General features: G+C 44.7%; 3 protein-coding genes across 3 annotated transcripts; 2 read left to right on the top strand and 1 right to left on the bottom strand.

The window, feature by feature from the left end:
• Positions 1-667: 667 nt before the first annotated feature.
• Positions 668-11,249, top strand: aebp1a (AE binding protein 1a). The gene is made up of 20 exons (XM_041058912.1): positions 668-1,325; positions 3,892-4,137; positions 4,442-4,501; positions 5,195-5,263; positions 5,420-5,479; positions 5,576-5,635; positions 6,314-6,391; positions 6,591-6,700; positions 6,795-6,934; positions 7,123-7,207; positions 7,297-7,441; positions 7,837-7,916; positions 7,992-8,115; positions 8,534-8,730; positions 8,811-8,984; positions 9,075-9,200; positions 9,291-9,537; positions 9,827-9,966; positions 10,095-10,194; positions 10,293-11,249. Exons 1-20 carry the CDS (start codon positions 1,076-1,078, stop codon positions 10,868-10,870), a joined length of 3,069 nt encoding a protein of 1,022 aa, XP_040914846.1. The 5' UTR covers positions 668-1,075; the 3' UTR covers positions 10,871-11,249.
• Positions 11,250-11,266: 17 nt separating this feature from the next.
• On the bottom strand, positions 11,267-16,220 carry ddx56 (DEAD (Asp-Glu-Ala-Asp) box helicase 56). Its single transcript, XM_041058913.1, has 14 exons — positions 16,128-16,220; positions 15,429-15,590; positions 14,987-15,141; positions 14,660-14,830; positions 14,370-14,460; positions 13,972-14,213; positions 13,609-13,752; positions 13,363-13,476; positions 13,183-13,277; positions 12,883-12,956; positions 12,485-12,574; positions 12,262-12,367; positions 12,055-12,158; positions 11,267-11,830 (listed from the first exon to the last, which is right to left on the bottom strand). Exons 1-14 carry the CDS (start codon positions 16,182-16,184, stop codon positions 11,747-11,749), a joined length of 1,689 nt encoding a protein of 562 aa, XP_040914847.1. The 5' UTR covers positions 16,185-16,220; the 3' UTR covers positions 11,267-11,746.
• A 1,038-nt stretch (positions 16,221-17,258) lies between these two features.
• LOC121195581 (dual specificity protein phosphatase 26) lies at positions 17,259-18,404 on the top strand. Its single transcript, XM_041059142.1, has 3 exons — positions 17,259-17,437; positions 17,814-18,025; positions 18,193-18,404. The coding sequence occupies exons 1-3, from the start codon at positions 17,259-17,261 to the stop codon at positions 18,402-18,404; spliced, it is 603 nt and encodes a 200-aa protein (XP_040915076.1).
• Positions 18,405-22,657: the final 4,253 nt, after the last annotated feature.

The raw sequence follows: 22,657 nt of genomic DNA, 5'->3' as shown, positions 1-22,657 counted from the left end.
GAGCAGCTGGTGAACATGGTGGAGCATTCAGCAGCTAAGAGACATTTGCCTGAGGATTAGGCATTTATCAGATGGACATAAACACGACTGTGTCTGCTGGATGAGTTCTGCAGCCTCCAAACACCCACAATAAATAAATAAATGAACGAATGCAGCTTTAAACTGTAGCATCATCAGCTACTGGTCCAACCAGACCAAATAAGGTTGGAGCTTCAAAACATCTGAGCAGTGGTGAAGGTTTGCACAACAGGGTGAACGGCAGCCTTCATCCCTTCATGCTGCCCACGTTGTTTACATCCTCAGTTTCACCAAAGTGCCCACAAGCCCAGCTCACAAGAAATGTGGAGGCTCAGCTGCTTTTAAATGTCTTTCTCTTCCCAAGTTATGTTTACAGTCACTGCAGTTTCTAACTGAATCCACATGAACAGCACTGTGGTCGAACAAGTCATTCTCTGCACCTCTGAACCTTATGAGAACAAACAAAGCAAACCACAGTAAAGCGTCTTTCTTTAATTTTCTTTCTTTCTTTCTTTCCTCCCTCCCTCGCAGGAATGTCACATGTGGCAGATGCTCCTCCCCTCTGCTCAGAGATGGGTGAGGGGAAAGGGGGTGAAGGGCCATGAGGGAGAGATGTGGCCGAGGAGTGTGTGGGAGAGGAGGAGGGAGCAGGACGAGGCAGGGAGGTGTGTGGCTCTGCTGCTGCTGCAGAAAATCCACTCCAGACAGATGCATTTCCTCTGCTGCAGCACGGCCAGGAGGCTGCTCTGAAACTTCCAGCCCTCAGCATTTTCTTCCTCTTCCACACGGACTCTTCATCAGAGAGGAGGAAGCTCTCCAGACCTTCACCAGATCGTCCTTTTGTTCTCTCCAAAACTCGTCCCTTTCATGTCCTCAGAGACTTCTTAAGGACCTCAAAGTCTGGTGGCTCGAGACAGCTGAAGCTCTGCATCTGCAGGTCAGATGTTAGTTATCGTGAGTCCAAAGTTATTTTTACAGCTAGTTTGAGGTTCAGGAGTTTTCCTGGAGTGTGTCTGGTCTGTTTCGTCCCAGTCGGCATTGTGCTTTCACTGGAGAAATGAGGACTGAGGTGCTGCTCATCTGGGTCGGTCTGAGCCTGTGCTGCGCCCTGGTCTGTGCCAGAGAAGATATAAAGGAGGACAAACTCTCCAAAGACCGGGTTCAGGTGAGACAAACCCGAGGACTGGTCAAACACAGGAGGCAGGAGGAGGAAGGAGATGTTGAAATGTCAGACGAGCCTGCTGAAGTGGTGGAAGAGGAGAAGACAAAGCCAAAGAAGAAGAAAACACCTGAGGAAATAGAGGCAGGTAAGTAGGAGCCCGTATAAACACACCTTTCCATGGTATGACAGGACTGACACAGACACGCCGTCACCTGCTTCTCAGATTGTCTTAACCTGTCGCTGAATTTACACGTTCATGTGCATGAATGTGTAAATCTGAAGAAGATTTGTTGTGACCTTTCTCTGAGCTTCCAGCCTCCGTTTGCAGCCAAGACACTGAGGATACACAGACAGGAAAGGCTGCAATCAATCTTTGTGGCAAGAAAACATTTGGTTTGAACTGAAAAACCTTCTGTTATCGAACGTCTGCCTCCAGCTTTCCTCCTCTCAGACAATTTCCCTACTTCCATATAGTCACAAATACTTTTTCAGAAGAGCCTCCTTTACAGATTGCATTTCAAAACCAGTGAAGCAGAAGAGCTGGGGATTTTCTTTCCTTGAAAATATCCAAGTGATTCAGAGATGACAGGGCAGAAACTTGCAGTGATTCAGTTGGTGGTCTGACATTTTCTTGGCAGACGCCGTCGCTTACATGATCAGCTTTCTGTGCCAGGAATACAAGTTGCACACACAACTGTGAAACGTTCAGTGGCTTGTTTTGCCAAGTACAATGATCAGAGAATGAGCTTTTACTGTGAGAGAAGCGTCGGTGCCTCAGTAATGTCCACAAGAAAGACATCTGTGAAAAACACAAAGTGAGCAACAGCAGAAATATTTCCACTACGATTTTCCGTGAGTGAGCAGACAGGATTTACGAGAGGCCCACTCTCAGTAGCGCTGATGAAATGGCACTGATGTTCTCAACGTTAACTTTCCGCTGCATGAGGCAAAACCACAAGCCGAGCAGCCAGAGCTTCTCGTGTGTGGCTGATTCAGGTTCCACCAAAGGCCATAATTAACAAAACCTGAGACCCCAGACGATTTTTCATCTCCCTCAAGCTTTGTTTATCCACAGGAGGCTTTGCTGAGTGTGCAAAATCTTTATCAGCCCCTTTGTCATATTTTTACATTCACACTCACAACTTTTGGAGCTCATCAGCTCCAGGAACGCTGTTATCTTCTTTGGATTTTACCTGTTAGTGGGACCAGAGGAAAACCCATTAAGTTCCCATTCAACGCAAAATAATAAGTACTAATGCAGAACCCATCTCAGTTCATGTTTTAGTTCAGTGGTACAAATTATTTAAATTACCAAGAACCAACTGACATGCAGTAAGCCTGGGACTTTTAAGACATTTGGGGCCCCCAGGGGCCGGGCTTTTTCCAGCTGGTAATCCAGCTATGACTGCACATTACACTCACACGTCATTTGGCAAAAAAAACCTATTTGCCATAAAACTTTAATTGTGTCTGAGAAAAAAACAAAACAGGAAAAGCTCTGAGGTCGGATCTGGGACAGAAAACAAAAACCCTCCTTCACTCTCACACGTTGTGTAAAGTGATGTAAGTGTAGAGTCTAAATTTCCGTGTGCAGCTGAAATGCCAAGAAAAGGTGAGTGACAGTGATGGAAAGCGGCCACCCGGGACCCTGAATGAGTAATGGATTGGCCGTGAGGGACTGTTGTGTTTAAGGACCAGTGGAACATCAGAAAACATGTCTAGCAGAGGAAAACAAGCAGCCGCCTGTGTCTGCGCTGGAGTCTGATGATGGTTGTTTAACGAGGGAGGATTGAAAACACAGGACTCTGAAGCCCTTTGAACATCTGCTCTCTGTAATATTCCATGTAGTTCAACGTGAAACTACCACTTTTATTCTTTCAAGTTTATCAGCAGTTTCTCATCAGACACTTGAGAGGGTGTGATGCAGCACCTCTGCACCTCTGCCTGTCTGGAATCAGTTTGAGTCTGGAAGTTCAGAGGTCGGCTAACTTCATTTCCAGTTTGTTTTCACTGATACATCAGTCTGACACTTAGTCGACTTCGAATCGTGATCATAAGTTCTGAAATGGAAGAGGAATCTTCTTGGCTTTCTTTCCCAGAGTGCATTGAGCTTCAGAGGTGCTGGTAGGATCTGTTTCCTGTCTCTAAGCTAAGCTAAGCTAGAGAGGAAACGAATGAAATGAAACCTTACACTCGTGTTCTTGACCTCCTGACCTTTCCTCTTACTCCACCATCACGTCACAGATCACTCTCTCCGCCCTTTACAATGGCTCTGTCATGGTCACTGTACAGTATTATTGAAGGAGCATCTAGCTGTGGAGATTATATGTCCTTGGCAAAGCTCCTCGCTCTGAGTGCTTTCTTAGTTGGTCTCAGACCAAAACAAACCAGTGGGTTGGCTGAATCCTCCTTCAGGACCAGGTCCCGCTGACTTTATGTGCTCCAGCAGAGTCTGAGTCTCACTTTTAACTTGTTATGCTGGCGTGATGTTTGCTGTAAATACATCTGTCTGACAAACAATATAAACAGACCATAAAGAAAGATTAAAGAGAAACATTTGGCAATAAACGTTCATATAACTCTGTGCAATAAAATGTTTAAAGAAGCTACACAGCTGCTTTATGTGCCATTCTCTCTTTCATACATGTACACTTAATATATACTGGTTTCAAATGACTGAATCTTTCCTCTTTTAACCCACCTCTCTGAAGCCAGAGCAAAGAAAGCAGCAGAGAAGGAAGCCAAGGCAAAGAAGCAGAAGGCCCCTAAGCCCACCAAAAAGCCAAAAGCCCCAAAACCCACCAAGAAACCCAAACCACCAAAACCCACAAAGAAGCCAAAGGCGCCCAAACCCACCAAGAAACCAAAGACGACAACCACAGCACAACCAGAGACCAAGCATCCGTCTGTGGACGAGGAGGAGGAGAAACTGCTGATTGAACTGGGCTGGGACACGTGTACGTACACACAGAGTCAGGGTTTTAGGAAGGAAGGAAATCTGAGGTATACTCTGACACACACTCACACACACACACTGATGAAGATTTAAGGTACTTACAAAGCTACTGAGAGCATGTAACACCTCAGGGTCAGATGCAGAATTTCCTATTTGTTCCACAGAAATAAATATAACATCCTTTAACATTAAACATGATGATCTTTCGGTAATGAACTGTGAATATTACACTACCTTTCTTTCCATGTTGGTGTGTTGGGATGGTGAGATTCCAGCCTTTTAACTCTCTGACTTCATCTTTACAGTGATTCGACCTGTGACCCCAGAGGGGCCAGGAAGGGAGGAGCCTGTTGAGCCAGACCTGGGTAAGTCTTTCACGGGTCACTGAACTGGTTTTGGTGCTCGCTCGCAAAATAAAGTTGTTGAAAGGCTAGGAAAAAAAAACAACAACACAGAGTTAACACATTAAAACACTGACAATGTGTGTTCAGTAAATATTCCTAATTCACAGCTGCAGTGACTTTGCTTAAATTTAAAATGCTTCCATTTACAGAGGCAGATACTGATGTGTGACCACGTCACTGAGTCAGTTCACTGACTTTAAGTTCTCTACCTGTCCTACTAAGATATGGGTCAGTGTAAAGCTATAAAACTCATACTGCCTCCTTGTCTCTCTACAAAGCCGAAGTCTCCAACCAAACCTCTGAGTGAGCTCGATGCAGATGACTGGCTTTCATCAGCATCTTCTTCATCAGAGCCAAAAGTTTTATGGAGCTTTTATAACCAGGGTTCCAGTCGGTTACAAGGGCTGTGAAAACAGAGGGTTTTATGTGGAGAAGCATGTGGAGGCGCAATCACAGCAAGATATTCCTGTTCTCTGTTAAAGACATTTATTATCTAGATGTTTTCAACAAGCAAAGGAAGAAAGAATAAAAGGACGGATACGCTGCTGTGAAGTTTTCTTTGATTGTTGAGACTTTGCCATAAAACTGTGTAAAGCAAATGATTTGGGATTGAAATTTTAAAACACATAAAAACACACGCTGTGCGTTTCACAGATAAGGTGCCTGCTGGATTCCCTGATAAGAAAGAAGCCACAACTACTGAGGTCATCATGTATATACCAGGTACCTCTCTGCTCCACCAGTCTGTCATACTGTGTTTAACCTTTTTAAATGAATGAATGTTGTATTTATGATAAATGGTACGAGTGTGGACAGAACTAATGTCTGATTTAGGTGTGTTTACATCTGCATGTTTACATCTGTTTGCTTCTGTTTCAGAGGAAACAACCACTGTTCCATATGTTGGTCCCTGGTATGAAGAATATGATTACGCTGACCGTACGTCCACTGCTGCCATCCATCCATTCTCACTGAATTAGCTTTGTATAAAACAGGACCTGAGGGTCACTGACGTGTCTGATTCTCCCTCCACAGTGGCCGCTAAGAAACAAGAAGAGGAGGAGGAGAGGGTTCGAAAGGAAAAGGCAGAAAAAGGTTTTTTTTATTTTTGTTTTGTGGAAATCGTGGGCTGAAAGAAGAAATGCGGTGATGCATTTTTCTGACTGTAAACAAATTCCAGGAAAAAAACCACAACCAACAACTAATGTCTCCTACTAACACAGTTTTGGAGCTGGAAGTCAGAGACTGAGCAGGGGAGCGCGGAGGGACGGACACATTGTTGGTTGTTTTCATAAAGAATAATGCAGAATAAGAGCAAACTTTAACTTTATCCTTAATTCTCCAGTGGTTTGTTCCTAATGAGAAAGACAGAGAGAAAAACAGTGATAGTGGAGATTAAAGGAGACAAAGTTCGGAGGAGGGAGAAAGAATTTCTGAGAGCTGCTCTGTTCAGTGTCCTGTGGTGAACTGCTGCGTAAAGCTCAGACACCAGCTGGGTGGTGTCACGATGGTGAGCGGCAGGAAGGGACCGTACAGAAAAGATGGATTTGATAACTCAGTCTGTGAGTCTCATGGAACCGTGCAAACATCTACTGCAGAGAGTTTTCTGTGTGACCCACATTTCAGACAGGAAACACACGAGGAATGCACGCGTGTAAGGGAAGGTGCACTGTATGAGCACATATGGAAATATTTTGTGCGGTGGAGGATGGAGAGATGGTCCATGTGAAAACATGTTCTCACACATATTGTTTTCTCATTACGCGCTGGAAGCCGAGCGGCTGAGGAAGAAGTGGGAGGAGGAGGAAGAGGAGAGGCTGAGGCAGATTTCGGTGCCTGCTGAGCCAAAAAGTAAGAGAATGACTCGACCTGAAATCTGAATGAAATACAGAAAGTGTTCACAGATTAATAGTTCTGCATTTGATTTCTGATTTGATTCATCTCAGGGAATGCCCCTGGCTGCTCCAGTGTTTTAAATTAGAGCCTTTCTGGAACATTTGTCAAACAAATCGTGTTTGTGTGTCTCTGTGTCTCTCGCTTTTCCTCTCAGAGTGTCCTCCTCTGGGTTTGGAGTCCCATCGGGTGGAGGACGACCAGCTGCTGGCTTCCTCTCAGTCTCACCATGGCTTCACCGCTCAGAGGGGCCGACTCAACATGCAGGTATACGCACAGCTCGTCTGGGTTCAGCAGTGCATGAGACCGGTGACGGGTGTGCGGAGCTTGGCTTAAAGCTTCGGCCTGTGATCGTCCGCAGGGTTCCGACAACGAGGACGATCTGTACGGCGGAGCGTGGTGCGCGGAGCCGGAGGAGAGCAACAACTGGTTCGAGGTCGATGCCCGAAGAGAGGTGGAGTTCACCGGGGTCATCACTCAGGGAAGGAACTCAGAGCAACAGTGAGTCCTTCTAAAACGAGTCCATCAGTGCTGCTGTGACCAGGTTATAGTCGGTTTGGTCGTCTGCTGTGGTCCACAGCCAGTTGAACTCTTTCCCGGGAGCTTTCTTATGTTTCTCATTCTTTATTATTTGTTTCCCTGGTGGAATCAGTACGAACCTGGACTCATTGATCTAATTTACTTCCTAGTGAGGATTTCGTGTCGTCCTACTATGTGGCCTTCAGTAACGACAGTCGTGACTGGACTGTGCTTCACGATGGCTACGCTGAATGGGTGAGTGGAAACTAAACAATACAAACAACGTGGCCACAGCTTGAATCATTGCAGCGACACGTGTTTCCCTCTGTGACCGTCTCCTGCAGTTGTTCTATGGGAACGTGGATAAGGACACGCCGGTGATGAGTCAGTTTTCTACACCTGTGGTGGCTCGTTACATCCGCATCCTGCCGCAGAGCTGGAACGGCAGCCTGTGCCTCAGAGCCGAGATCCTGGCCTGTCAGCTCCCCAGTCAGTATCACACAGAGCATCATCACAGCACACCTGAGCACACCCGAGCACACCTGTCCTCAGGAGGAAGTTGTGTCTCAGTAACTACGTTCTGTTTTTGCTGAGCAGTTTTAGTGTTTTGTGGTTTTCCTGACGGGTTTAATGACCCTATGAGTCACAGAGCTCAGTCATTCCTTCGTCAAACCAAAGAAAAAACACAACTTTAGCCAAACTCTGAGTTGGTTTCACCCAAGAATGATGATACACAATGGTCTGTTTCACAACCTGAACCTCAGTGTAAAAAACTGTTAAACTGCATCACAGAATAACTGCTAAGTGTTTCCACATTTTCCTGGTGCTGGTGTTTGTGTTACTGCTGAACATCGAGTGTGAGATCGGTGTGTTGATTGTTGCAGGCAGTTATCGCAGTGAGAATGAAGTGAACCCATCAGACGACCTGGACTTCAGACACCACAACTACAAGGAGATGAGACAGGTGCGTTTTTAAATAACGCCAGGGCGAAAACTCTGCAAACAACAACATTACAGATGTGATTTCTGTCCCTTCCAGATGATGAAGATGATAAACGAAGAATGTCCCAACATCACCAGGATTTACAACATTGGTAAAAGCTCTCAGGGCCTGAAGATGTACGCCATGGAGATCTCTGACAACCCAGGGGAGCACGAGACAGGTACGAGACAGACAGCGTGTACCTGTGCTGCACAGTTTAACTCTCATTTGTAAGATAAACACTCCACAGTCCAAACCAGGCTGAGTGAAATCCTGCATTCCAGCCTGGAACAGGTTCCAGACTGAAAACAAAACCTGGAGCCAGAGGCTGCAGAGTGACAGCTGCTGTGTTGTCCTAAAAAAACAGACGAAGTCTGGAGTCTCTTCAGTGGAACTACTTTAACAGTTTAGCAGAAACTGTAAACTTTGAAATTGAAATTGAAATTTACTCCCACCCAGCAGACTCTTAGTCCTTAGTATAAGTCAAGCTCTAAAAACACTGGAAACTGCACTTCCCATGATGCAACGCAGATTTCTATTGAACAACATCACCTGTCTTGGCGGTGATGAAGGTTTGTGTTTTGTTGTGTTGTCACCAGGAGAACCAGAGTTTCGTTACACAGCCGGTCTCCACGGTAACGAGGCGCTGGGCCGAGAGCTTCTCCTCCTGCTGATGCAGTTTCTGTGCAAAGAGTACAATGATGAAAACCCCAGAGTGCGCCGCCTGGTGGACGGCGTGAGAATACACCTGGTGCCCTCACTCAACCCTGATGCTTACGAGCTGGCCTACGAGATGGTACGATCAGCTGGCGTACTCCTCTCATGTTAAACTGACTTGACAGCTTCTGATTTGTCTTGTCTTTGTCCTCATAACAGGGCTCAGAGATGGGGAACTGGGCACTGGGCCACTGGACCGAAGAAGGCTACGACATTTTCCAGAATTTCCCAGACCTCAACAGCATCCTGTGGGGCGCAGAGGAGAGAGGCTGGGTCCCCCGGATAGTCCCCAATCATCACATTCCCCTCCCAGAAAACTTCCTCAATGGTTCTGTGAGTTTGTTTCCCGTCATCGAAGGCCAGTCTCTCACATTTTAATCCTGTATCAACGCTCCAGCATTTCTCCGCTTCTTGTTTTCGCAGGTTGCTGTTGAGACCAAAGCCATCATTTCCTGGATGCAACGCAACCCGTTTGTGCTGGGAGCTAATTTACAAGGAGGAGAAAAACTGGTCGCGTACCCTTTTGACATGCAGCGGCCTCAGATTTCTGTAAGCCTCTTATATATCATACTTTCTATGATCTGCACTTATTACATCAGAAACAGTTCACCCATATACATTCCCTCGATCTTTGTGAAGTTAATTGACAGCCGACGCTGGAGGACTAACGCTGAGATGAACGAGGAGACGTGGGCCCGAATCCAGCGGCAGAACGAGGGAGCTCTGAGGGAGACGGCAGACGACGCCATGTTTCGATGGTTGGCAATGTCGTACGCCCACAGCCACCTGACCATGACCGAGACGTACCGCGGCTCCTGCCACGGTGACGACGTCACAGCGGGACAGGGCATCATCAACAGGGCCAGCTGGAAGCCGGTGGTGGGCAGTAAGTGTTGACACAGCAGGTAAAAGAGTGAAAGGATTTTTAAAAAGTAAGAGTTGAAGAAGACATCGAAATGAAAGGGAAATAAATGACCCTGCCATCTGAAATATTCATAAAGGCTCATTTCACTCAAAGCACTTTGGTTTGCTGCGTGTTTCAAAAGTCTACTGTATTAATGCATTTGCCAGTTACCTCGGGTTATTAGGGCGCCGGCAGGTGTCTCTGCGTGGTTAGGTGCCTCTCAGTGAAAGTGGGGATGTGACTTAATCCTTTGACAAACCTTCTCCCACAGGCATGAATGACTTCAGCTACCTTCACACCAACTGCTTCGAGCTCTCCATGTTCTTGGGCTGTGACAAGTTTCCTCATGAGAGTGAACTTCCTCTTGAGTGGGAGAACAACCGCGAGGCTCTGCTGTCCTTCATCGAACAGGTGAGAAATCCTTCACCCAAAAGCAGAATCGGCTCAGCTGCTGTTTCCCAGTGAAATGAAAACGTAACGTAGATTGTTTCTCGTCTGGAATCTGATCTGGGTTTTAAGGTGTGCCGTTTTCTGTGCAGGTAAATCGAGGGATAAAGGGTGTGGTGAGAGATGTGGAGGGAAATCCACTGGCTAACGCCACCATATCTGTGGAGGGAATACGGCATGATGTCAGGACCGGTACGTCTGGTCAGAATTCAGTTTCCAGTTTTTGCATTTTAAAGGAAATCCAGGTCCGAACCCGTGACCTTTTTCAAAACTTCCATCTGTCATTTCAGCGGTGGGTGGTGATTACTGGAGGCTGCTGAATCCTGGAGAGTACAGGGTAACCGCCAAAGCTGATGGCTACACCCCTCAGACCAGACTCTGCATGGTGGGCTACGACTCCGGAGCCACTCCGTGCAGCTTCACCTTAGCGAAATCCAACTGGGACCGCATCAAACAAATCATGGCTCTGAACGGGAACAGGCCCATTCGACTGGTCCCCAAAGTAAATGTGGTGAAAACGACGGCAGCCAGCTCCGTTCGGGTCGACGGCACCGTCGCACGGACAGAAACTCAGTCCAGCTCTCAGAAATCCGAGCGACAAAGGCGGCTTCAGATCATACGTTCACGCAGGATAGAGATGATGAAATTAGCCAGACGTCGAGCCGCTTCTACAACGACCACGACGACGACCACGACAACGACCACAACAACACCCACAACAACAACAACACCTGAAACCGAGAGAACAACCGCCTGGTACGACTCCTGGTTTCCCGTGGACAGCTGGTCGACCGAGAACCCGTTCGATGGCGCCATCTTTGACTCAGTGCCCACACAGGACTATCCTTTTGAATATACTATAGATTGATCACTGCACTGTATGAGCCCACATGTATGTTACACAGAGATCTTACTAACCACAGCTTTAAAAACACAAAGTACACAGGTTGTTGATTCTTTAGTTTTTGGAAAGTTTTCACCTCTTGGCTTCACATGTGAGACAAACCTGATTTTCACCGCAGGTTTTTTTTTAAATGTTTAAATTCTAATTGATCTGGAGTGGAAAGCCTCTGCTGAGCAGAGAGTACAGAGCACAGCTTTAATTAGGTTCCTGTTCACAGTGTGTCACCATACAAACCGGATGTTTCCGTACTTCTCCTTAAGAAATCTATGTACATCTCTAAGTTCCTTTAATAGCTCTACAGTGTGATGCTGTCCTCAGTTAAACTGATTTAATGTACTGCTGAATGCATTAGATTAAAATGAAGGTGTTTTCTAAAATATTGTTGCACGTCTGATGTTTTTTGTTTTTTTTTTAAATAAAAGCATTTTTTCCGTTGTCAAAGGTAGAAAAGTTCAAATCGTCCACAGAGGAGCTGGAAATAGACGGATGACTGATGAGATTCAGAGATCAGTGATCCAAATCCTTTATTTTAATAAACATTTTTCATTGTTGATGCATTAGAGGTGAGATAACATGGATCCTGCCTCCTCTCCTGATCTCTGCCTACATATGAAACATCATGTTTGGACTTGATAAAATCCAGGTTCTGATATTCCTCGTATTTTCTTCTGTCCACACAAGTCAGTGTGAGTCCATTTTGTCCGTGGCCCGTATCGAGTCCAAACCGTTTATATTTGTCTCACCTGGGCCAACACGGAGACCAAATGTCCTCCTGGTCAGTGTCTCTGCACAGTTCTAACATCCAGGTCTGATTCACGCTCACGTGTCCTGCAGCTGCAGCTACGATTGGCCTGCTTTGCCTTTTCGGCTTCTCCCTCCGGTGTATCTGAAACTCTTCAGCGGGTTCTTCCCCCGGATGCTCTTCTACAAACACGAAACATATTATTGCACCAAACGGAATGAAAATATCTCATCTGGCTTGGAGGACAGTAACAGACACCTTCCATCAGAAAACAGCGTGGAGTTTATATCTCACCACATTTTTAGGCGATGGTGATTTATTTTAACGTTAATATGTAACTACAGATGAAACGATAAATCAATTCATAATCAATCATTTATATATTTCTTTAGGTAAAGGGACTCACCTTGAAACCGGTCTTGACGACTCCTTCTGGCTTTGACTTTTCCTTCCTCTTCCTCCTCCTCCTGTTGGACAGTGGATTCACCACGCCCCTCAGAGTCTCAGGAACTGGAGGAAATCGATGAAAATGATCATTGTTGCAGATGATGGACATCTTTGTAACCATGAAGTAGTGTGTGTGTGTGTGTGTGTGTGTATTAGAGTGTCTTACCCAGGTACTCAGGTATGTTCTTCATGTGGGGCTTGACGACAGCAGGATGCAGGTCTTTGTCATGTCGGAGCAGCTGCAGATCTCTGGGATTATCCTCGAAATACGTCTGAGCAGAAACATCCAATCAGAAAACGTCCAAACACTTCGTCCACCTCTGTTTATATGTTTATGTTTATATTTACATTTTTATTTATATCTATATTGAATGAAATCCTCAGATCACCTTGAGTTTTTCTGAATTGAGCAGCTCCTGTTTGATCTCTTTCAGCCTGGCCTCCCTCACCGCCTGCTTCGTCACTGAACGCATGGCGTCCTGCACACAATCCCAATCAAACCGAGACTCGTCATCAAATATGATTAAAATCCAAACCTCATCAGAACGACTGTGTTTGAACCTGTGAGTCACAGAGACGACTGTGCTGCCAGCGACAGGCTGTTTATGTTTGTTATTGAATTATTGATCCAACAGTTTTTTTTCCTTTTTAACATCACGTTTTTTATCATTTTTTAATGATTTTTTCTTCTTCCTTTTTGCTGTTATTGTTTATTCTTGTTGTTGGTTCTTCCTTCCTGTCTCGTCCTGTCTCGTGTGTGTTGTTGTGTCTTTCACCTGATACTTACCCTGCACCTGTACCTGAAGCCTTCAATCTCTTCCATCTTAAACTCGTAAGGTTTCAGAACAGATTCAGCGTTATCTAAAAACACACGTCGACACATTCTCATCAATAACAGATTCAAACATCAGCAGGACAGAGTGTGGTGAACTTATGTAACAGTCTGATTTACTGGGGGAAAAAAAAAGTTTAAAAATAATTCAGCGTGTGATTCCTCGTTCCTCCTCCTCGGAGTGAGAGCGACTCAAATGTTGAAATTTAAGAAACTAAACAAAAAAAAAATCCCATTGCAGTGAATCCTCGTTACCTCCTGTGAGAGCCTCCTCCACATCCCTCAGCAAATCCAGCTCGGTGTGGGAGATGAAGGACAGACCGGTGCCTGGGTTGTCTGCTCTCGCCGTCCTACAAAATCAATCACAGTGACTGTCAGAGCTCAGCAGCAGGTAATGGTTACCAGCACGAACACTGGCACTGACACACAGTTTACCTTCCAACTCGATGAATGTACGACTCCACCGATGCAGGGAAATCAAAGTTGATGACGTTGGCCACGTTTTGGAAATCCACCCCTCTGGAGACTCCGTACTCTTTGTCCTTTGCCCTTTAAATACGTAATTCAGAAGTTAGGGTCAATATGTGATGATTATCCATCGTGATCCGTGTGAAGCTTGTGTTTAATACGTCAGCAGATCACAGCCAACACTTATCGCATCATCTCACTTGTGTCACTCACTTTCCTCCTTTCTCCGCCGCCTTCTTCTTCTTCCCTTTGCCTGAAGCGGTCTGTGCGGCTGCAGTGGGATCAGCTAAGCTCTGTTCGTCTGTGGCGATGATGTAGTCGTAAAACCCCTGATTAAACTGGGTGATGATGTGACACCTGCAGTGGAGAAGGAAGAAAAGCACTGATCATTCATCATTCATGAATCATTCTCATTTTATTCTGATTGTGTTACTGTTACACACAAGTTTTACCAGATACTAAAAGTTATGACAGTGATAAAACCAGCTGAAGTATCTGATGTGAGACTGAAAATAAACATAAAGAAACATGTTCCTCTGTCAGAAGGACACACCATCACCTGCCCTCTGCTCTCACCTGGACTGAACGGGCAGCTCGGAGTTGAGCACGCAGGCAGGAATGGCAAACTGTTCCAGGAACAGTTTAAGTCTGTAGCATCTGTCCACTGTTCCTACAAACACCAGCGTCTTTCCCTGAACCAGTCGCAGCTTCAGCAGCGTGTAGATGAGCAGGAACTTGTCCTCCTCCTCACATTTGATGCTGTACTGCTGCAGCTGGCTGCTGTCCGGGAGCTGAGAGCCCTGAAGCTTCAGGATCACCTGTGAGAACCCACATCCAGGTATTCAGACTCGTTTAATGTGTTACCGCAGCTTCTGCTATGAAATTCAGACGCTGTGCAACCGTTTTGTTTGTGACAGAAACTTTCTAACGTGCAGAAAATCGTTCTGAGGCTGCGAATGTGAAAATGACTTTACAGGGTTGTGCAGCAGCAGCTCCTTTAAGGCCTGAACGTCCTCGGTGAGAGTAGCTGACATCAGGAATGACTGGTAGATCTTCGGCAAATAACTGTGACACAACAAACAGAACAGACTGACTTCAAAACACACACAAAACAAACTAATGCTGTTTAGAAAATGAGCAGAAGAGAAAACCTGAAGCGAAACACTTAAAACACCAGCTGCATTTCTTCATGACAAACCACGGACTATAGTTCTGTACTGAGTCTAAACCAGAGGATCGCACCATGAGGACCGCGTGTTCTCACCACAGCAGGTTTTTCAGGTCTGCCTCAAACCCGAAAGAGAAGAGCAAGTCGGCCTCGTCTACCACCAGCGTCTCGAGGGATGACTGCAGGACCAGGTTCTGGGCCTTGAGGTGGGCCAGCACACGGGATGGCGTCCCCACGACCACGTCAGGCTTCTCCATTAAGATAGGTCTGTCCAAACACACGTAAAACATCATTAACAGTTTCACAGACTGGTGCAGCTTTCGTAACTACGCGTGACGCGTAACGTCAACTGACATCGGTCTTCACTCTCTCTGATGTAAATTATGTAGCATAAAATGTACTAAAGTCCTTGAACCAGCTGACCTCTGCGCTGACAGGTCGGCCTTCCCGCAGATGTCGGCCACGCGGACGTCCCTCGAGCAGTATGCCGTTAACTGTCTCATCATGGTCTGAACCTGCTGACCAAGCTCTTTGGTTGGAACCAGGATCAGAGCCCTCACATCCTGCTCACGAACGCTCTGCAGACACCAGACACAGAGCCAGTGAAGAGATTAATGACTGGAGCTAACGAGTCAACAAAGACCCTCGTAAAATCACCATGTGCCAGAGTTTCTCAGGTGCAGGTGTGAGTTATTTGGCCTGAGACACGTGTACGTAATTATCAGACAGAAGAGCAGGAATAAAAACAGCTCAGACGAGATTCCCTCTGTCAAAAAAAACATGTTTGGAAGCTGTGATACAGACAGATAACACGTTAACTTCCAAAATCCACTTTCGTAAATAGTCATTTCTGTTGTGTACTCACCTGTTTAGAGGCCAGGACCCTCTGTATGACAGGCACAGCGTAAGCTGCGGTCTTTCCAGATCCAGTCCGGGCTCGAGCCAGAAGGTCTTTCCCCTCCAGAGCCAAAGGAATGGCCTTCTCTTGGATCAGAGTCGGCTGAGACCAACCCAGATCCGCAACCGCCTGAATCATGAGAATAACAGGGAAAGATTTCACAGTGCAGAACGAACAGATGTTTACTTCTTTTACCTTCAACTAAACATGTAACATTTAAACCACAGCAACCAGCAGATGAGCTTCATCAGGCAAATGTCAAAGGCAAACTGTCAGAATAAGGCTGACTGCGTTATTGATTCAGCTGCCTAAAGTTGCCAGTTAGTTCATTTCCGTCGATTAGTCGACCAATCATGGCAACTTCACTCCAGACAGAAAGTTTCTTCAGCTTCTTTCTCTCGAGTCGCGTCAACGCACAAATCTAATACATCGAACAGTGGTTTAAACTACAGGCTTGTAAATAATATAATAAAATATAAAACCTTAGTAACTTATTTTGAACGTGTGTAACATTTCACCAAACACCAGCCTGCGGGTAAGCTAGCACAGCCGTGACCAGCTCGCGTGTTTACGTCGAGTTTCCTTCATTTTCCTTTTCAGCTGCTGGTTCAACGTTTCCCGAACAGCTGCCTGAACTTTCACTGGTCCTGTCCGCCGGTTTCTTACCTTTAAAACGCGGTCGTCTAAGCCCATTTCATGAAACTGAAGCCTCTCCGCAGCCATCTCTCCACCGCACCGCACTCACGTGTGCGTCGCTGTCGCAGGCGTTGAACGTCATGTTGCCTTCACGTCCCCCTCCGTCTTTCGAAAGTTTGTTTTTTTCCTTATTGATTTTGTACATTTGGACAAAGTAAAGTGATTTTACTTCATATTTTATAAGCTTTCATAAAACAAAGATTATAAGCACGATTAAATATTTATTGCAGTCATACACTCTGAATTAAATCAGATTTGTTTGAATGAATTTATTTATTTACTTTATGTTATTTTCCATTTTTGAAATGGAAATTTATTTTGATTGATAAAGTTTTTGGCAAAAACAAATAAACAAACGAACAAACAAAATAAAACTCTATCTTCTTTGCCAAATATTTGTCCAGTTTTAGTTTCATTACACACACAAACCAGAATTTTACGTTTTGCGTGAAGATCGTGTGAAATAACCCGGTTATTTATTTTTTATACAGTTCCCTAATTTGACCGACAGATGGCGACAAACACCTGCAGTTACATACAAACCATCAGTAACAATTAAATATAAAAATAAGAACCACCATCATTCCAGCAGAGCCGGACTGAAACAGACCCAGAAGCGCTCTCTGCGCTGCCTGAGTGAACCGAGAATAGATGTTTGAAACGGGAGCCATGTTTGGATCATCCTCCTGAGGACTTGTTGAGAAGATGGTGGAGCGGTGGGTGGAGGTGGAGATGTCTGGTGGATGCTCAGCATCAGCAGCAGCAGCAGCATCTGTCTCATCATCCCATCCATCCTTCCACTGCAAATAACTGAGTCAACATGGCCGCGGAGCAGCTCGCCCTGTAGCACCACTGAACACGGAATAAAACAAATCACAGGTAAATAAAATACAAACATGGAGGGAAGAGACTGGGTTTGTACTGGGTCTGCGTGTTTTATCTCACAGTTCAGATGATTATAGCCTCAGTCACAGAGAAACATCCCGCCCAGTGTTCACCCAAATAAAGCTACAGGTAAATGTTTGTTATATAATCAAATATTCAAATGATGAAGCCTGTAATTATTCCTGTTTTTATTTTCTTCTCTGTCTTCCAGATTAAATGGCGTTCATGTCCCGGTTCTCCCGGTCCCGGAGCAGCTCCAGGTCCCCGAACCGAAAGGACTCCGAGCGGGTCTCCCCGAACCTGACGGTGTCAGAGCTGGAGAGGCTCCTGTACACGGGCAAAACGGCCTGTAACCACGCAGACGAAGTGTGGCCACGACTCTACATCGGAGATCAGTGAGTTTACACAGCCTGTGTTGGCTGTGCTCTTATTAACCAACGAATTCAAACATTAAGTGAACAGTTTCTGTCCTGAAAGGTTTCCAGAGCAGTTTTCAACTCTCAGCTTTATTGTCTCAGATTGGACAGAGACACCGTTTGAGTCCTTTACATCGTATTTTGAGCTGAGGTTGTGACCATGAGGTGGGAGGAAAGTTTCAGGTTAAAGTGGGAAATTAGACGTTTAAATTCAGTAATGTTGAAGCTGCTGTGATGTGGAGACATGGAGCGTATATGTGGATGTTTACATGTGTTGATATATAGACAGAGAAGTGAAAATCACTTTGACTGATGATGATGATGATGAGCTGTAAGAACCGCCTCCTCTCTGCAGAGATATCGCTTCAGATCGGCGTGAGCTGGCCAAACTTGGCATTACACACATCCTCAACTGTGCACAGAGTAAGTGGCGCGGTGGAGCCGAGTATTACGCCGGGATGAACATCACCTATCACGGCATCGAGGCTCACGACTCCCCCACCTTCGACATGAGCGTCAACTTCTATCCTGCTGCTGAGTTCATCCACAAAGCCCTGACGAGTGGAGGTGAGTCCTGGTCACACGGAGGACATCCTTTAAAACTGCAGATCAACATGTAGATGGAATTATGTTGATGGCGTATAATGACATGAGTGTAGCCAAGATTTTAGAAATACTGAGGTCATGGAACAAGAAGCTGAACACCGCAGTAAATTTTTGTTATTTATGTGCAGGTAAGGTGTTGGTCCACTGCACGGTGGGAGTGAGCCGCTCGGCCACTCTGGTGTTGGCCTACCTGATGATCAGACAAAACCTGACCCTGGTGGAGGCCATCAAAACAGTGAAAGACCACCGAGGCGTCATCCCCAACCGAGGCTTCCTCCGCCAGCTCAACGGCCTGGACGGCATCCTGAGGGAGAGCCGCAAGACGTCGCCGCAGAGCTGAAAACACCCGCAGCACACACACAGCCTGAGGTAGCAAACAGCCTGGTTACACTGAGGGAGATAAGGTACTGGGACCAAGTTAGGAGCAACCTGTGGGTTTCTGACACTGTGGCTCTGAGAGGCAGCAGGTGATTGGAGGGTTTGACTGATATCAGCATCTTCAGACTCATTTGCATTATATCTGTTCAGTCCTGCAGCCTCTGACTCAGCATGAACACTGGACGGCAAAAGTCTCCAGTGAGACCCGTGTTCTTTAAGATGTGCCGTGTGGCCTACACACGTTTTAAATGCCAGAGAAAAACCTTAGAAGAATTCAGTCAAATCAAGTCTAGTCAGTGTTATTGATCACAAATTTGCCTTATAGGACTTTACAATCTTTACAGCAGATAACAGCCTGGCTCTGTCCTCAGTGTACAGTCACAGCAGCTAAATTTATTCACTTCCATAGTAAATAGGCACCAGAGCTGATTTTTCTGAGGGAACGGACAAAAAGGAGGGAGCTAACGTAGCTTATCAGCTGCGTGTCACTATCCGGTTTTACCTAACCTGATCAGCAGACCCAGTTTGGCAAGAAGTTTAAAAAAATTGAAAACCATCGAACTCTTCATGAACAAATATAAAGTCCACTCGTACTTTTTAATCAAACTTCAGATCATTCCACTGAAACGTATTCAGACATGAAGCCTGTTTTTATTGTCACTGTACCAACGACCACTGAAAAAGTACAAACATTACATATTTATTTAATTAAAACGTTCTGTTACTGCGCTATAAAAACACGAACAGGTCACTTAGTTTCATCCCTGGGTCGTTTTTGTCTTGTTTCAGGATTTATAGAAACCTTCAGTGTAAACAGTTTATTTCAGGAAGGTGATTCCAGCCATGAAATGATCTGATTCGTCTGGAAAGATGTGGAATAATCTGGTCTCAGTGGCAGATTATTTTCATTTGTTTAAGGACAGCATTACCACTGCCTCCTGGTGCCACCAGTAAAATCTAGTTAGTGTTATTTAAGGCTGCAGCTATTGATGACCGTCTTCATTGATTTATCTGCTGACTATTTCTATGATAAACTGATTAGTTGTTTACAATTGACTTTATCATAATTCATCTATAATCAAACATTCGACAGTTAATTTTCTGTCAATCAACTGTTTGTTTCAGTCCAAGTGCTCGTGCAATTTTCTTATCAGCCAGTCTTGATCTTCTGTAATACAAGGACTGAAATGGCTCAGGTCTGGGATTCAGGGGGCCCCGTGCTTGACTTTATGTGGGGCCCTGAAATGACCACACCTGGCCCTGACCAAACACGGACTCTGCTGTTCTTTTGTAATGAGTGTGGAGGTGAAAGCTGTGATATCAGCCCTCAGAACCAGGATTCTTGCTCAGTGATTCTTCCCCATAGTTTCAGGCTTTGCAGGTCTTCCCTCAACTTCCTTCTTTACATTCAGCAAGTGTCATTAAGTGCCCTGAACAACTCACACTCTAGTTGTAGCCCAGGTCTAAAACCAGCACAGTTATGTAGCCTGTTGATTATAGTACTACAGTGTTGTCACAGTCTGTACACACCTATTATCTGTGGTGAGTTTGTGCATAGCAACATAAAGTAAACAGTATTATGTTTTTTTTCAGTTGGGTGTTGAGTAAGTTCATTGTACTGTTTCAGTCCAATGTATTTGAAATAATTGCTGTCCTTGACTTTTTTTTATTGAATATCTTGTGTGTGATGATGTGAAATTCATCCAGTAGATTACAGATTTTAACCCATTCGCACAGGACTGACACTACAGGTGGCGGGAAATGAAATATCCATTGGTAATTTAACTCATTTTAACCCTGGTGAAAATACAGCATATGGTCTGTAAGGGACATGGACATTCAGCAGGACAAAACCAAAAGAGGAAGACAAAAGCCTCCCCAGGTGAGGCTCACCCCTCACCTGATAAAAAGTCAGGTGAGGCCCAGGTGAAGTCCAGTGCTGCGTCGCTGCTCCTCTGCGTTCGACGAGGCTCACGTTCTCACGCTAGTGAAAAACCAGAGACGATCCTGAAGCTGGAATTGAAACCAGCTCTTCAGATACCCTCGTGTGTGTTATTAATGATTACCTCAAGTATCATGTCTGAAACACATTTGTTGTGACTTGTGGTCGTCGTCTGTGCCGTTTCAACACCATCATGATGATGGTGAGGGGAGCGACTCAAATGTGGAAAAATGTATATAAATACTGTGGATTTGTACAGTCCATGGAGATGTTTGGATATAATTATCCTCAGTTAGATGATAAGGTCATTACCATTCTCATGTGTTGTAAGTGTGGAGCAGGAGCTGGAGGCAGTTAGCCTAGCTTAGCATAAAGACGGGAAACAGGGGTAAACAGTTAGCCTAGCTCTGAACAGAGTTTAAAAATAGAACCTGTTGCATCTAAATGAAAAACACTGAGTTGTGGTTTTATGGGGAATTACATGCACTTTTAAATATTTTCCTAAACAATGGGTCACACAAACAAAAAGCAGCTTCTTTTTCTCAGCAACTGTCAGTTTTGTTGGTTGACATTACGCTAACCGATTTTATCGGCTGTAGCTAACTAGCTAATTAATGCTAACTCTGTTTCCAGCTGACTTTGTTTTAAAACAGGAAACCTTTATAAACCAGGTGTTAAAGATGCATCTGATAGCTATGTAGCAAAACAGTCAGCAGTCATTAATGGGAGTATTTGTAACGTATCTGGTTAGCTGGGCATGCTAACTATAGAAACACACTGCTGCATCTTTACTGCTGCTGTTGTACTTTTATAAAGGTGATAAAAAAGACACCACCCTCTAAACTCTTTGTAAACGCATCCCCATGTGCAGCAGTTAAATCTTAGCTAAGCTAAGCTAAACTAAGCTAATCGCTTCCTGGTTCTAGCTTTAATCCACAGACACGAGATACTGATCTTCTCTCTCTTGGCTGGAACACAAATGTTTCCCAAACTGTCAAACTGTTTTGTTTACGCATGTTTTGCATTGTGAGCTTGTAAAGCAAAGCAAAGCGAAGCATGGGTTTAAAGGACAGTATGTCAGCATTGTGTGTTAAATGAATACCTATTTTGCATCATAGCTGGCTCCTGGGGGACCAATAGATGACCCAAAGGGGCCACATCAGACCCTGACATCCCTATCAGATAAGAGATGTTTTCATGAGATCCTGGATGTTTAAAGTTGGCACATTTTGTATAATATTTGGATTGAAGGTATGAAGTCCAGAATCAGCCTGTCAGGAAAACAGAGACCTGGCAACAGCTCTCTGTCACACCACGATGTCCTGTCCACAGCAGAACCTGCCTCTCTTACAACACTTTCCTCAGTCCACTCAGAACACAGAGGAAACACTTTAAAACAAAGAACCATGGAAGGTCTCTGAGAGCCTTGAGCCGCTGCGTGAACCTGCGCCGCCATCTTGGTTGCATCTGGATGCCGTCTATAAAATTATGATCTTTACCTTTGCCGTGTTGGATGTGTATGTTTTTTATTCGTGGTTTTACTGTGGTGTAGTTGGTCGTACGTTGGTCTCAATTCCTGTTTATATTCTCATAATATCTTAGTTTTCTTACAGAGACCTTTCTATAGGGAAACTTGAATTCTTTTACATTTATTTATTATCACTCTCTTTGAAGGAGAAACTGGCAAAGGAGATGTTGATGCCTTAATCTGTGCACTTCAAGTTGATTTTTAGACTTTTGTTTCTATGTTTTTATTGTGAATAACACTGAGCATTGATAACTTTGTTTTGATAAATTCTGTACTTAGTCAGAAATAAATAAATAAATAACTCTGTTGTGCTAAACTATTTCTGTTTTTTGTTTTTAATCCAAAAGTTTACTCTCAACCTTGGAAATAAACAATCTTGCTTATATGATGATGATGATGATGATGAAGATCATGGAACTGTACATTAAGATTAAATGAAAACACACACACACACACTCTCACACAAAACAAACACCACCTTTTGAATTAATGTCTATAGTGACCTCTAGTGTTAAAAGGTATCAACTGCAAGAAGAATAAATGAAACCATGCTGTTAGAGAAACTGATAAATATTCACTTGTTTTGATTCCACCAGCACAAATCAGATTGCAACGTTGTGATAAATAGAGATTTAGATATAGATTATTTATTGATCTGTCTAAATTGCAGAATTAACTTAAAATTGACTTAAATAGTTTTAAAATCACAGCTGGGTTTCTCCAGCAAACACTTGTTGAGACAGAA

This window comes from Toxotes jaculatrix, chromosome 16, assembly GCF_017976425.1.
Source record: "Toxotes jaculatrix isolate fToxJac2 chromosome 16, fToxJac2.pri, whole genome shotgun sequence".
Taxonomy (NCBI): domain Eukaryota; kingdom Metazoa; phylum Chordata; class Actinopteri; family Toxotidae; genus Toxotes; species Toxotes jaculatrix.
Note: the sequence above shows the minus strand (reverse complement) of the source record. Positions and strands in the feature narration are given on the sequence as shown.